The sequence below is a fragment of the Castanea sativa genome, chromosome 5 (genome assembly GCF_040712315.1).
Source record: "Castanea sativa cultivar Marrone di Chiusa Pesio chromosome 5, ASM4071231v1".
In the NCBI taxonomy this organism is placed as follows: domain Eukaryota; kingdom Viridiplantae; phylum Streptophyta; class Magnoliopsida; order Fagales; family Fagaceae; genus Castanea; species Castanea sativa.
The window spans coordinates 18,501,466-18,515,472 of NC_134017.1; the positions used below are offsets into that span (position 1 = coordinate 18,501,466).

The following is a 14,007-nucleotide window of genomic DNA, read 5'->3' on the forward strand; positions in this document are numbered from 1 at the left end:
ATAAACTTTACTAATTGAACTAATTGGAACCCACTTCAAAATGATAATATTATTTGAACTTTATCCATTAAAACAACTTGTTTGAATTTAATTAAGAAATATAATGTATTACCCAAAGGATACCAACTCTCCTTGCACAATGATTTTGGGAAAATAACTCCATTACAACAACAAGTCACGATTTCGTTTTAAACTTCTGATTTTAGTTAAAAACAAGTGTATGTATTAGTGTTTTTTTTTTTTTTTTTTTTTTTTTTTTGCTTGAAAGGACGTTTGAGTATTAGTGTGGTGTGTAGTAACATTGCTCATAATTTTGAATTAAAACCATTGGATCAGTTCAATATAATCCTTGCCGTCCGATAAAACATATGACGCACATCTTACCGTCCAATATCCACAGCATTGTAATTTCAGACAAGCCTATAAATACCTCCACTCTTTACTTTCACTTTTCCACATTTCAAATTTTCTTTCTCCAAAACCTAATCTTTTGCTCTAAAATCTCTCTCTCCGTACATTCGGAGATCGCCGGAATCCGGCGAACCTGAAAGCTTTGCGACGGGCAGTCGCCGGAATCTGGCTACATTCGCCGCCATCACTGTTATTCAGGTTTAAAGTTGTTGTGAACTTGAAAATCCTTGACATTCTGTTTGGTTGCTTAGAAAAATAAAAGGAAAATGAAAGGACGTAACGTGAAGTGAACTGGTGAATTTTAAACGTTTCACAGCGTAGCGCTTTGGATTTCAAACCGTGGAAAAACTCTGCTCAGAAAACTTTCTGTACGTTATTTTCCTTCATTTTCTCAGCCGCCAAACGAATTTTAAAAAAGCTCTTCCTTACTCGTTCTAAAACATCAACCACCTCTCTGTGAAAACTTTTGAAGGTTCTGAAATTCTGATAATGGAGCAAACTGAGAACATAGATTTCCCGCCAAAACGTCCACGTTCAGTTGGAGCTACGCGGAAAACCGTTACAGAGGCCTCTGTGGCTTTCCCGCGAAAAAATCGAATTAGGCAGCTTGATTTCACAGAGTTTCAGGTGAAGCCAATCTCGGCGGTGCTGCATTCGCATTTGCCTCCACGGATTCCTCTTTCTACAATGTAAGTTTTCTGCGATTCGTCCTTTGTTTTTGTTTCTATTTTCTGTTTGGCAGCTGAGAAAACCGAGCCACAATGGCGGAAAAGAATTTTTAAATTTTTTGTTTTGGTTTCGTAAATTAGTTTGCTTATGATTTTTTTTTTAAGTCCAAAATCATTTTGCTTAAAAAAAAATGTTCAAAATTTTGTTTGATAGATCCTGTTGCTTACAAATCATACTATTTAGAGAGAGAATTTCCAAACACAGACTTACCTTTGAGTTTAAACAATTTTCTAATTTTCTGCTCTGTCAATTTGATGTATTACTATTTTCCTTTAATATATTTTATGCAGAAACTCTGAGTCCCCAAGATCACAGCCACAGCTAAACATCAATGCAAGCAATGATACTCCGAAGCGTAAAAAACATTGCACTTGCAAGCATTCGAAGTGCTTAAAGTTGTGAGTGCCTGACATACTTGTATGCAATAAAAAGACTTCCCTTTTAGTTATGTATTGTATTTATTTGCTAATTGTTTTAGTCAGAAATTGTTTGTAACATATCAAACTATTTAGGATTTTTGTTACATTATTGTATGTGCCACAGAAAGGATCATAGTGATTCATAAGCAACAGCTATGATTGGCTCGGTCTTGGTTTTGCTTTAAATTTCTACATGGGAGTGTATTTTTAGTTGCTCTCTTTCTATCTCCTTATTTTAACAATGATTCATCACTCCCTAAAAGCAGTTTCTCATGGATGCATACTTGAATGGTTCAGAAAAAAAAAAGTGTACAGCAGATTCTTTGAATAAAAGTTATTTTTAGAAGGGTTTTTAAAAAACAAAGCCGCAGTTGTTCCTAACTCGTTGCAGACTAACATGCTTTTGCCCTCCCATTGGTCTTTTCCACCTTCCACCATATATATCTCCAGATGACTTTCTTTATTAAATGGTGGATGATTAATCTGTATTTTATATATGGTCCAACCTTCAAAATGAAAAACATAGAATTCCTGGTTAAAGACCTATATATATATACACACGCGTGCGCACACACAATGCAGTGCAGTGCAGTGCTGTACTAGAGCTTGTTACTTACGAAGTTTTTATCCACAAATTGTCAGGTACTGTGAGTGCTTCGCTGGTGGAATATACTGTGATGGATGCAAGTGTGCTAATTGTTATAACGATGTTGAGAATGAGGATGTAAGGATAGCAGCTATTGAAGGTATTCTGGAGCGCAACCCTAGTGCATTCAAGCCTAAGATTGCCAGCAGTCCACTTAAAACACTTAAAACACCGGATAACGGGGTATGTAAATGATAATTTTTGAGTTCAAGAGAACTATTGTTTGGTTACTGGATTAATTCTTTATGTTTGAGCCATTTTTGGTTTTGTTCGTTGAATTATAGGTGGATACCTAATCGACATGAATATAGCATCCTTCAGATCTAAGTATCTCAGTTTTGATATTATTACAGTAATAAAGTCATTATCAGAATGCTTTCATTAAATTCTTTGTGTTGGAAAAATAAAAATAAAAACAAGGCTTCTTTCTTTGCATACCTATCTTAATTGAACTTACAAATGAACATCTTTGGAAGTGTTCTACACTATATGGTACAATCTCTCACGAACAAAATATTGATACAACCCATATGGTAGTGTTTGTTACAAGAACAAAACACACCATTCCATAACCTAAATGCAGTAATAAAAATTGATGAGAGAGAAATGAGAAGATGGACTTTGGTGTGTGTCATTCTCTCTACAACACCACTGAAATTTATATCTCTAAAAACAAGCCTTTGCCTCTCTTTTATAGACTCTGCATGGGTAGTTATTTATAGAAAACCAAGAAAGACAACTCTTACCAATGGACTGACGCATTCCCACTGTGGGTATACTCATTTGGTTGGTCCAGCCCAAAACTTCTAACACTTTGTTTTTTTTCTAAAGGCTGAGAAAGCTCTTGGATTTCACTTTTCTTTACATTCATAAATCACAGTAGATTTTGATGACAAAGTTACATAGAGGGAAAGAGCACTCTAATCGCTTTGCTTGTTTTTAAAATGGAAGACAGAATTTATACTATAAATAAAAATAACATATGTTAAGAATATGTGAATGTAGTTTTTTTCAAGTGAAGATAACTTTATGAGAATGAGTTTTGAGAAATTATATAAGGTCTGATGAGCTTTTACTAGATCTAAAAATTAGTTTGTCTTTCATAAAGAAATTATGGTAGGATCTTTGTACTGTAACCATGATAGCTACTAATCTTGTAGTCTATTTTTTCGGAAGCATTTGGTGTTAAGGTTCTTGGGGTAAACATTGGATAACGTTTGCTTATTCTTGTTTTCAAGCTATCCACAACAAGCATGTGTACTTCATTTGAGCTTTGTCGTTCTATATACTTCTTGAGGAGATTGTATTTGCATTGCATCCTGGTTTTCTTGTGCCAATTAGAAAAAATATAACCAGCTTCATGTGGAGAAGATGATCTTCAAGCACCATCCACTGCTGTTGTTTGATCGGAAAAGGGTAGTATGATTTCACCTTTAGGATTTATAGTTGTGCATGTGTTAGTGTTTCAGCATGTTTATATTACATTTATGTCCAGTTGCTCTTTTGAACTTCTATTTTTAAGATTGGTCTCAATAGAAACCTCCTCATGTTTAAAGTTATGTGCATAAAAATTAATTAGTCTTTGTCATTCTAGTAACTTAGTAAAATCAGGGAACTCTTAGCAATAAGAACAACAACAAACTAGAAAAAGAAAAAGAGAGAGGAGAGTAAAAGTGGACTGCAAAAATGAAAGATGTGCATGCCTTTACTCAAGATCTACCTCTTAGCTGCTTTCCACTGATACAATTTTGATTTTCTTGGTAAGTTGAAACAGCAAAGCATTGAGATCAAGGAATCTCATGTGAGAAAAGTACTTTTTTTTCTTCACAGCTGCTGCAGTTAAATCATTCATATTGAAGATGCATTTTTCATTAATGATTCATTTAATGAGTCCTATTAAGTTCTTTGGTAAATTACAAGGACGTGGTTCTCTCTCTCATACACACACAGTGAGAAAAAAAAGTCACTGCTCAATGCCATATGGATGTCAGTCATCCTTCTCTTTTGAAACCTCAAAAATTACAAAAGAATTAAGGAAGTGATGTTTTCATGATACCTTCCTTTAAACATCTCTTGATATTCATTTCTTTCTTTTACCTTTTTGGTTGACACATATGTAAATTTAATATCAGATATCTTTTCAAGTTTTATTCATCATCTGCTAACTGTTAACCACACTGGACTGCTCTGGAACAAGTGCAGGATGAAGAAAACGTCAGCCCAATGGTTGGGAAACACAACAAGGGATGTAACTGCAAGAAAACATGGTGCCTTAAAAAGTATTGTGAATGCTTCCAAGCTAACGTACTGTGCTCTGAGAACTGCAAATGTGTGGACTGCAAGAATTTTGAAGGATCTGAGGAGTACTTGGCTGTTTTACATGGCGACCATTCTAATACCAATACCTGCATCCAACAGGCCAATGCTGGTTTATCTGGTGCTTTTGACTCACTAGGCAACAAATTCTCTCCAGGATTGGGGAAAAGAAAAGGTCATGAACTCCTTGATTCACAAGAGAAGAATTCACAAATTCAAAGGCTAACACTGCATCACAAGGTATTTTATTTTAGCATCCTAATTAAAACCACTTCTTTTCTGTTTGGTTGGTGAGAAAATGTATCCGGTTTTTCCTACTATGAGAATGCCTTCACTTTAAATTATATGGGCTTATCATTTCCACATGGATAAGCTATAAAAGATCACTTATGAAATTTGCATGAGAGAGCTTGGCTGCCCATGTACATGGTCTTGAGAACTTCAGTAGGCCCAAATCCACAGATAAAGTTTATTTGCCTCCAACAATCTCAATCGCTATGGTTCATTGCTCCACTTATCCATCTCTGTGCTCTAAATTTTTCTGTTTTCTTTGTTCAGCCTATGAATCCTCTCGGTGATTCTGATCCATTGTCTGCCTTGTCTGTTTACCCTGTTCGTCAAGTTATTGGTTCTCCTGTACTGCATTTCCCAAACTTTAGATACAGGTTTATATATTTGCCTGTGATACCTCATTTTGCCACTTGTTGAAAATTTTGTTCTCATTGTCCTTAACAACTGATACTGCTGCTTATGGTGCAAGATCATTGTTAGCAGATGTCATTCAGCCAGAAGACACAAAAAAGCTCTGCTCATGTTTGGTTCTAGTATCAGAGTTTGCTCAAATAGGTGCAGGTATGTGACTGAACTGAGAGTAGAAGAATCATAATTGGCTTAACAAAATTTTAATTTGCTATCAGGTTATGAAGGATCAATTACACGACTAGGAACCATATATTTTTAAGGGTTATATATATATGAGTGTGTGTGTGTGTGTTCATTGGATTACATATTCCTCCAGTGAGTTTTGGGTCTGTGCCATTAATATACTCCTTCAAATTACACGAGTGACAAGACTGGTGTAATTTTACATATTAAGAATGTGGTAACATGGGTTCTAGCATATCTCCCTGATGTACTAATTGGCATGCATAAAAAGCATGGAGAAATATGCAATTATCAGTTCGCTTCATTTAGCACCAACACTACAAGTTAAGATCTTGTTGTTAAGATCTTGTTGTTAGCAATTATTAGAATACTTTGCTATGAATTTTAATATCTGAAAATAGTAGCTGATATCATTTTTTTTATATCAAATAACTGTATATAAGTTTCGAGCTAAGTTATCCATATATCGGGAGGAACTCAACCTCATGAAATATTTTTTAGACCATTGGCCACCTGTTGATTATAAGTTATGTAGAACAACAGAAGGTAGTTTTTAATCTATAATATTTTATACAGTGCGTTGGTGACTCCCTTGTGCATAGTTTTGGTGGGGTGGGGGGGAGGGGGGAGGAGGTGGAGGAGCATAAATTCTCCAACAGCCTATATATTTCACATCTCTCTCTCTCTCTCTAACTACTAAATATAGGGATAGTGTAACTGCTTTTTCCACTTTTTTTTAATGAGAATAGATTGTCAACCAAAAGGGTTGTGCCTCTGTTGTATTTAATCCATAGTAATGTTGACAAATATTTCTCATGAGCCAAAAAAAGAAAAGAAAAGATTTGCATAAATATTTTAGTCAGCTTGATTATCTCTCATGCTTAGTGATTCCCAAATTCCAAAGCCCTTTTACGTTTGATTACATTCTTAGTAAGGTCCATCAGCACTTTGAGTACAAAAGCTTAATGAGCCGAGTGAAATGGGAGTTTTGATTTCTGAGGTCTGCATTAACCATTTGCAGACAATAATAGTGCGTCAGGTGAGCAAGAACAAGGACACAATGACACTGCAAGTCTTCTTGTAGGCCAGGACAAGAATAACTGCCAGGGAGAACCAGAAAGTCAGAAAATGCCTGACAGCCATTTGAGTAGGAACGGAGCCGCTGCTACAATTGGCACAAATGATTTTAGATCCGGTAATTCTCATTTACTGGAAGGCCTTTGGATCCTGGAATAGTTCTATTGATTTTTTATGAGACTGAACTATAACTGCTTTGCAGGTCTCTACCTGAAGCATGAAAGGCTTGTGTTGAAAGATTTCTTGAGTTGCCTTAAGCATCTCATCACTTTCGGTCACATGAAAGGTGTAATTCCATGCCATGTAATTCTAAACATAGAAAAATACTTCAACCAAGTAATTTTTCACATGGAAAGATATCCAATATTGAAAATCTATCCTTTTAGAAAGCTTCAACAAAGTCTTTCATACATAATTCATCTTTGTCTTGGGTGGCAGATGATTGTAGTGATTTATTTGTACTTCAATACCAACATTGTGACCTCTTCATTTCTGATATGTGAACTTACTTTCGGAGGATGGTGCCTATAGTTGGCCCTTCCTGGAGTTTGGAAAGGAAGAAAAATATATTTATTTTTCAAAGGAAAAGAATGTTAGAACATTGAAGCAAATGTTCTTTTTATCTTTGTTTCTATAAAAAAATATAACCATAGCTGTAAAAGCAATTATAGAATGAAGGATTGAGAACACTCTGAGATGAGCTACTTTTGATTGTGAAAGTATTTTTTCAGCCACAGTTTGGTGTGCCCAATTTTAACAACTCAAAGAACCAAACAAGAGGAGTTGCTAAAAGTATTTCTTTGTATTTTCTCGAATGGCATTAGCATCCCACTTCTCACACTTTTTCTCTCTCTGGTGCAAGACTTAGGATCGTGTTCTGCATCAAAATTGGAAAGTAGACCAAGAGTGTTCTACTGTCTGTCTAGACTAGCATCACTTCTCCCAGCCATTGCGCTTATTAAACTTCAATACTCTGCTCTTCTCCATGACCTGGCTCTTATAGGTTCTATTACATTGCAGGAACAAATTGCTTCCCATCGAAGCTAATTGACAATGTGAAAATGTAAGCAGCGGGATTTTAGAAAGTCAGAACTGAAGCATCAGCAAGCAGGAAACAGTTGCAATGGCATCCTACATTAAACATGGTCTAGAAATTGCAGTTACTGCCACCTTTAGCAACAACCTAGAAAAGAGTTTGTGTATGCACAGTAAGTTGAGTACATGATACCAAACTTTGAATAAGTTTCTGGAAAAGCCTAGATAACCTGCAGATAGAAGTGGCACAAAGCAAATTCCCTGCCCTGGTTTCATTCTGGTTGTTCTGTTCCAAGTAAATAATACATTACAAATGTGGGTCCCATTGCTAAGAGCTTCAATCATTCATGGACCACAAACCAAAACCAAGTGTTCTTGTGAAATGATGTTAAATTGCTAAATCTTTACACAAATAAAAGAGCTATAGTGATTTTCTGAATCAAGAAATGAAAGCATGTCTTTAAATGCTGTGCAGTCCGTGGAACAGGAAAAGGAAATTACGTGATGAAAAAAAAAGGAGATTGTTGAATACTTTGCATTTTTAATGATATTTGTAGAATGCTCAAGAGTCAGACAATCAAAAGATTGTTTTAATCAATGAATAACATGAAGAACCTCCAGATGATAGCTTAGCCAATTGAATCATACCAAAAGATAATTTTTTTTTTCTGTCTTGATCCTCTGCTCGTGATAATTATTACCATTAAGTTGATCATACCCATACATTGTTATTCCAGAAACACGTGCAACAGCTCTCCCTCCTCCGCTTTAGATGGCCATTGCATCTTACCATTTCAGAGACATCATTACATTTTGAGAACAAATTAGTCCCAAATCAGACCAAGATATTTTGGTGCATGAAATCCAAAACTATATTATTTGGAGTCGATAGAGGGAGTTATAAGAGAAACTGAGAAGGGCAACAACAAACTCCCACTAGTTCAAACATCTTAACAATTTTTCTTAACTTGCTAAAAGCTGGTGACATGCAGCCCATGCCCTATACTGCCACAGAATCAGATACTTCATTTGCCTCCCAAAAGTATGATTCCTCAGACATTTTAAATAATGGTGTGGTTTTACCATTGGGTACCACTTGCCACTTCCAGTGTCTCAATAATAATTAGACAACCTGCCTCTTGTACCCAATCTGTGATATCAATGCTTAGAGAAACACAATGTAGCATTTTGTCTGGTATCAGATTGTGCCTTCCTTTCTACAAAACCCAACCTACCTGGTAGTATTAACTATTTAATATTCAGCCATTGTTCATGTGCTTCACATACCCATAAATCTTTGACTTTTACAAGATTCCTGACGTGTTCAAAAAATTCAAATAACTAGATGTACTTCCTTTGATAAGCACGTGTATGTTATCCTCCACTTAGATTCATTCTACAATTCTTCATCATCTCCTAACTGCTTCCAAACCAAATAGCCTGTGTTGGTACATAGACCTTGAAACCCAAAATTTTCTAATTTCTCCTCATTCCATTACCAGTAATCACCACAAGAGCATATCCCATCTTCAAAATGATGGTAGCGATTAACGTCTCTGACAGTGATTTCCCTCTCTGTGATCTTTGAGATGTACTTTATTGCAACATGACAGTCTTCACATACTCGGAGATTCTTGGTTATCAAAAGCCTGGTTCCAGGAGGAGTAGAAATGAGTCCAAATGCAATTGCTAACCTTTCACTGTGACTGCAAACCATATTAGTCTTCTCATCATCCTCCACGTCATGAAAAACTGATCCAGTATCTGGGACATAGCCAGCTTCTTTCATTCGTCCTTCCAGCCTTTTCAGTTCTGCATATATTGCATTAGAATCAGGATGAGAAGTATCTCCAGAAAGGAATGCGTAAACTTTATTTTTCACTTCAATCCAGCTATAGGCAGTGCCTTTCTTTATTCCTCTATCTATCATTAATTTTCTCAGCCTTGCAACTCCTTCCCATTTCCCTGCTTGAGCATAGATGTTTGATAAAATCACATAATTGCCAGAATCATCAGGATCAAGCTCAATCAGTTTCTCTAATGCTACTTCACCCAACTCTACATTTCCATGGATTTTGCATGAATTCAGCAGAGCACCCCACACTCCAGAATCTGGCATTGCTCTCATTTGCATTATAAGATTGTAAGCCTCGTCTAATCTACCACAGTGGCCAAGGAGATCAACCATGCATGTATAGTGCTGAATTGTAGGAACTATGCGGTAATCTCTCACCATTGATTCAAAAAACGTCCAGCCTTCATCAAGCAAACCCCCATGGCTGCAAGCTGCTAGAACACCCACAAAAGTTATGTGATCAGGGAGAGATTTTTCCTTCATCTCCTCAAATAAATCCAATGCTTCAGTAGCATGACCATGCATTGCATACCCAGTAATTATGGCATTCCAAGAGACAACTCTTTTCTCCTTAAGCCGTTCAAACAAATTCCTAGCAACCTTCACGGAACCACATTTGGCATACATATCCACCAGTGCAGTCTTTACCTTGTCATTGGACTCAAACCCATGCCTCCAACTAAACCCATGAAGCTCCTTCCCTGGAGGAAGAGCCGCAATGTCAGCTGAAGCCGATATCACTGTCACAAGGGTTGCCTCTGTGGGTCTTAGACCTGCTAATGCCATTTCACTACATAGAGCGAGTGACTCATCCGGATGCCCATTTTGTGAATAAGCAGCAAGCATAGAGTTCCATAACACAGCATCTCTTTCTTCAATTTTATCGAACACTTCCCGTGCATTCCCCACACAACCACACTTTGCATACATGTCAATTAAAGCCGCACCCACAAAAACATCCGTCTCCCACCCAGTCCTTATCGCATGTTCATGAATGTTCCTCCCCTCTTCGATGGCAGAAAGTGCTGAGCAGGCCTTGAGCACAAAGGGAAATGTAAAATTATCGGGTGCAAGCCCATATTCAAGCATTTGGTGATAAAGAGAAATTGCCGCCTCATACGGCCCATTCCATGCGTATCCCCGAATCAAAACATTCCAAAGAAATAAATTACTCTTAGGAATTCTATCAAACAAGAGGTGTGCATTACGTAAAGAGTCACAAACACTGTAGAAATTAACAAGCTTAGTACCTAGAAATAAATCAAACCCGAGACCCATGTGGAATAGGTGGGCATGAAGTTGTTTTCCGGGTTTGATCACTTTTCGGGCAATACACGATTGGAGGAGAGAGCCATAGTAAGAAGATGGTGACTGACGGGTGGGCAAGGCACGAAGCTTGGACAATGGATAAAAAGTTTGATGGGGTTTGGAGTTAGTGTTTAGTTGAGGGGTTGGTGAGGGAATTGCGTGAAATGGGCATTGGGTGATAGCGTTGGGGTTGAGAAGAGAGTGGAGGGAAGATGAGAAAGGAGAGGTTCTCTTTTGCTTTGTTATCGACTGAAGTGTCATTTGATTGTTTGAAGAAGAATAAGAAGAAGAATAAGATGGAGATTGAAGAATGACAAATAAAATTAAGCAAAATCATGTAGGGGAGGGTTTTGCATAAGCTGGTCTTGGAATTTAACGGCTAGTGGCGGGAAAGGCTCAAGGTGCTTGAATACTGTAGATGTACTCAGCCCTCAAAAGTACAATGTACTGGGGACATTTATCGGTAGCCCGGAAGCATGGCTCCCTCCAACTACTATAGGCCCACTTGTCATGTGAGAAGAATGGGCATCATTGACTAATGCAATTACCAGTGATCGATGGCACAAACCACAAAGTGTTTGCTACTCATTGTCGCACGCATTATTATATTGTGAAATTAAACGCGTCCCTAAAATTATTCAAAATGAGTGTGTAATATTGTTGCTTCACAAAATTTAAATATGCAGGGCCATGGCTCCCTTTGGTTTGAAGTAGATCCGTCCCTGGCAATGAGATAAGTATACTGGGTCCAACTCCCCTTCTATTTAAAACCCTCTAATTCTCTCCATTTTAATTTCGATGGATGACGTGTTATAAATAATCTAATAATAAAAAACAAAGCAACCTCAAAGGAAATTTCACTCTGATAGCATTCTCCTTTATGAACTCTTTTTTTGGGGAAAAAATGGTAAATATCCTTAATTTTAAAACTACGTAACAAAATATCTCTATTTCAAAATTACCTAGCAAGATATCTTTGTTTTGAAACTCAATTTTAGTAAAATTAAGTTTTGTGTAGAACTTGATATCATTAAAATCGTATTATATGTGCTTTGTGCCACAGTGGAAGTTGCTAATGTGAATTTTCTGATTAAAAAAATTCTATGTATTACTCAATTTTATTAAAATCGAGTTCTATACCATTTTTTTAATGAAAAATACAACTTGATTTCTATAATATCTGAGTTTAGGAAAAATTTATTAAAAAGCTAAACCACTGCTCTCAGTACTAAACTACATAGACCGTTGCTTTAGACCACTTCTTTCCTTCTTTACTGCTGCACAACACAACTGTCAACTTTTTTTTTTTGGTTGATAACAACACAACTGTCAAATCTCAGTACTAAAAATTATATAGTTTAATTAATGCAACTACTCTTTCAGCTTTTATCTTACCAAATGACATATATTCAAGGATCCAGTTGCTCTAGACACTACTCAAAAAGTTTTTCTTTCTTTCTTTTTATTTAATTTTTTTTTTCAAAGAACTTGATACAAGATATATCGAGTAGTATTTTTTTAAAAAAATGTATAGAACTCGATTTTAGTAATAGTTTTCAAGATAACCTCTATTTGATACCTCCATACTAAGTAATTGTTACGGTCCGATTTGTTCTGGCTCACTCTGTTTCCTTCTTTTCTAGGAGATCTCCTGTTCCCAAGTGCAGCTTTGGCAGCACTAGCTAGCGTACCTGAACAAATAGCCAATTAAGCCTCCGCGAGCGTGAACCATTTTGGACGAGAAGTCACAGAGAATTTATATCCTAAGGAAATTATGTTTTACTTCAATTCTTTTAAATCATAATATATCATTCATTTCAATGTGAACCCAGTCATAGATTCCTCCATTATTGTAATGAAATCTAAAAAGAGAGCAGTTTGCAAGCATTATATTTTCGCTTGTCTCTGATTGAGAAAAGAAAACTTGTACGAAAATAAAGATAACGACCTCCAAAAAAAGAAGAGAAAAAGACATGAAGTAAGGAGAAACAAAGTTTGTGAACTGCCAAGTAGTAAAAGGTAACTCTAAAACATAAGCCAATAGGATTTTATGGCCAAATACCATAATTTTTAGAAATTTGTAGCAAGAAAACACTGTTTCGGAACTAAATAGGGAAATACCACTTTTCTGGAACTCGAGTTCCAAATGGTACTCGAGTTTATGAAACTTGAGTTCCTCATCAGTTCCGCCACCGTGGCACTGCTGAGTTGGAATTTATGCGATTAAAAAAATAATGTGGTACTCAAGCTTGGTAAACTCGAGTTCCATGCAACACAGTACTCGAGTATATCAAGCTTGAGTACCTATTATAAAAAAAATTTATGTTTATGTTTATTTCTATGGTACTCGAGCTCACTAAGGTCGAGTTCCTTATAACTTTTTTTTTTTGGGTAATCGACAAATAAACATAAGCATAAACATAAACATAACAATACGTAGCTTTTTAAATTTATTTAAATAGAAGCATTGTAAAATATAGAGATTTTAATTTCAAAATATGAATTAATTTCTACATTAATTAAAATTGTTCATTTTCTCATTAAAATTATTCACTCTCTTTTTTGCATAAATTATTCTCTGTTCACTAATTAAAAAATTGTTCACTGTTTTCTCATAGAACACTAAGTGAAATCGTGTTTTCTAAATTTAAACGCCAATCTGAATGCTTTTTCATGTTTGAATTTCACAATAATCGAATCTATCTTTCTGCATTGATAAAATCTATTTCTACATTAATAAAATTTGTTCTATGCACATCATGTTTACTATATATTCGAATCTGCTTACTATATTCATAAAATTTGTTTTCTGCATTAATTAAAACTATTCATTGTTTTCTCATAAAAATTGTTCACTGTTTTCTGCATAAACTGTTTCTAGCATTCTGCATAAAATTATTTCTGTTCAGCATTATTTAAAAAAATTGTTCTCTCTTTTCTGCATAAATTATTCTCTGTTCACTGCATAAATTGTTCACTATCACATAGATGGAATCATGGTAGAATTTGTAAAGTTTTTGAATTCCAGTTACCCTGATCATCATAGCTACTCTTATACCACTACTCAGCAAGAGTGAAGGAAAAATTCTGATTTTGTATCTCATACAAAACACATAGTGGAAGCAACAAACAAGGATCTATTTCATTCATGATTGATAACATGCACTACATAAATTTCAGAATTTAAGAACAAGATGGCGTACCTTGGTGTGGAGAAATTCAAAACAAAGATTAGAAGCACTTGGGAATACTTTTAATCTTCACTCCAATTCCACTTTACGCCCAAAATGTGTGGTCTCTCAATCAGTTTTCAAGGGAGAATGAAA

At 35.8% G+C, this 14,007-nt stretch overlaps 2 protein-coding genes across 5 annotated transcripts; one reads left to right on the forward strand and one right to left on the reverse strand.

The window, feature by feature from the left end:
* Positions 1–455: 455 nt before the first annotated feature.
* Positions 456–7,959, forward strand: LOC142633678 (protein tesmin/TSO1-like CXC 5). 4 transcript variants are annotated; one of them, XM_075807918.1, is made up of 10 exons: positions 489–779; positions 884–1,100; positions 1,431–1,538; positions 2,202–2,388; positions 4,408–4,761; positions 5,080–5,186; positions 5,282–5,373; positions 6,428–6,601; positions 6,686–6,769; positions 7,504–7,959. In XM_075807918.1, the coding sequence occupies exons 2-10, from the start codon at positions 901–903 to the stop codon at positions 7,548–7,550; spliced, it is 1,353 nt and encodes a 450-aa protein (XP_075664033.1). In that variant the 5' UTR covers positions 489–779; positions 884–900; the 3' UTR covers positions 7,551–7,959. The 4 variants fall into 4 exon arrangements, with proteins under 4 accessions (XP_075664031.1, XP_075664034.1, XP_075664035.1 ...); XM_075807916.1 differs by having other exon boundaries at positions 456–1,100; XM_075807919.1 differs by lacking the exon at positions 6,686–6,769 and having other exon boundaries at positions 456–1,100.
* Positions 7,733–11,408, reverse strand: LOC142633677 (pentatricopeptide repeat-containing protein At4g21065-like). The gene is made up of 2 exons (XM_075807915.1): positions 8,167–11,408; positions 7,733–7,804 (listed from the first exon to the last, which is right to left on the reverse strand). The coding sequence occupies exon 1, from the start codon at positions 10,940–10,942 to the stop codon at positions 9,014–9,016; it is 1,929 nt and encodes a 642-aa protein (XP_075664030.1). The 5' UTR covers positions 10,943–11,408; the 3' UTR covers positions 7,733–7,804; positions 8,167–9,013.
* Positions 11,409–14,007: the final 2,599 nt, after the last annotated feature.

Coding starts and splice junctions, on each gene's coding strand:
- LOC142633678 (XM_075807916.1), top strand. CDS start 901: ATGGAGCAAACTGAGAACATAGATTTCCCGCCAAAACGTCCACGTTCA. Junction 1,101..1,430: donor CGGATTCCTCTTTCTACAAT/GTAAGTTTTCTG, acceptor TATTTTATGCAG/AAACTCTGAGTCCCCAAGAT. Junction 2,389..4,407: donor TTAAAACACCGGATAACGGG/GTATGTAAATGA, acceptor GAACAAGTGCAG/GATGAAGAAAACGTCAGCCC.
- LOC142633677 (XM_075807915.1), bottom strand. CDS start 10,942: ATGACACTTCAGTCGATAACAAAGCAAAAGAGAACCTCTCCTTTCTCA.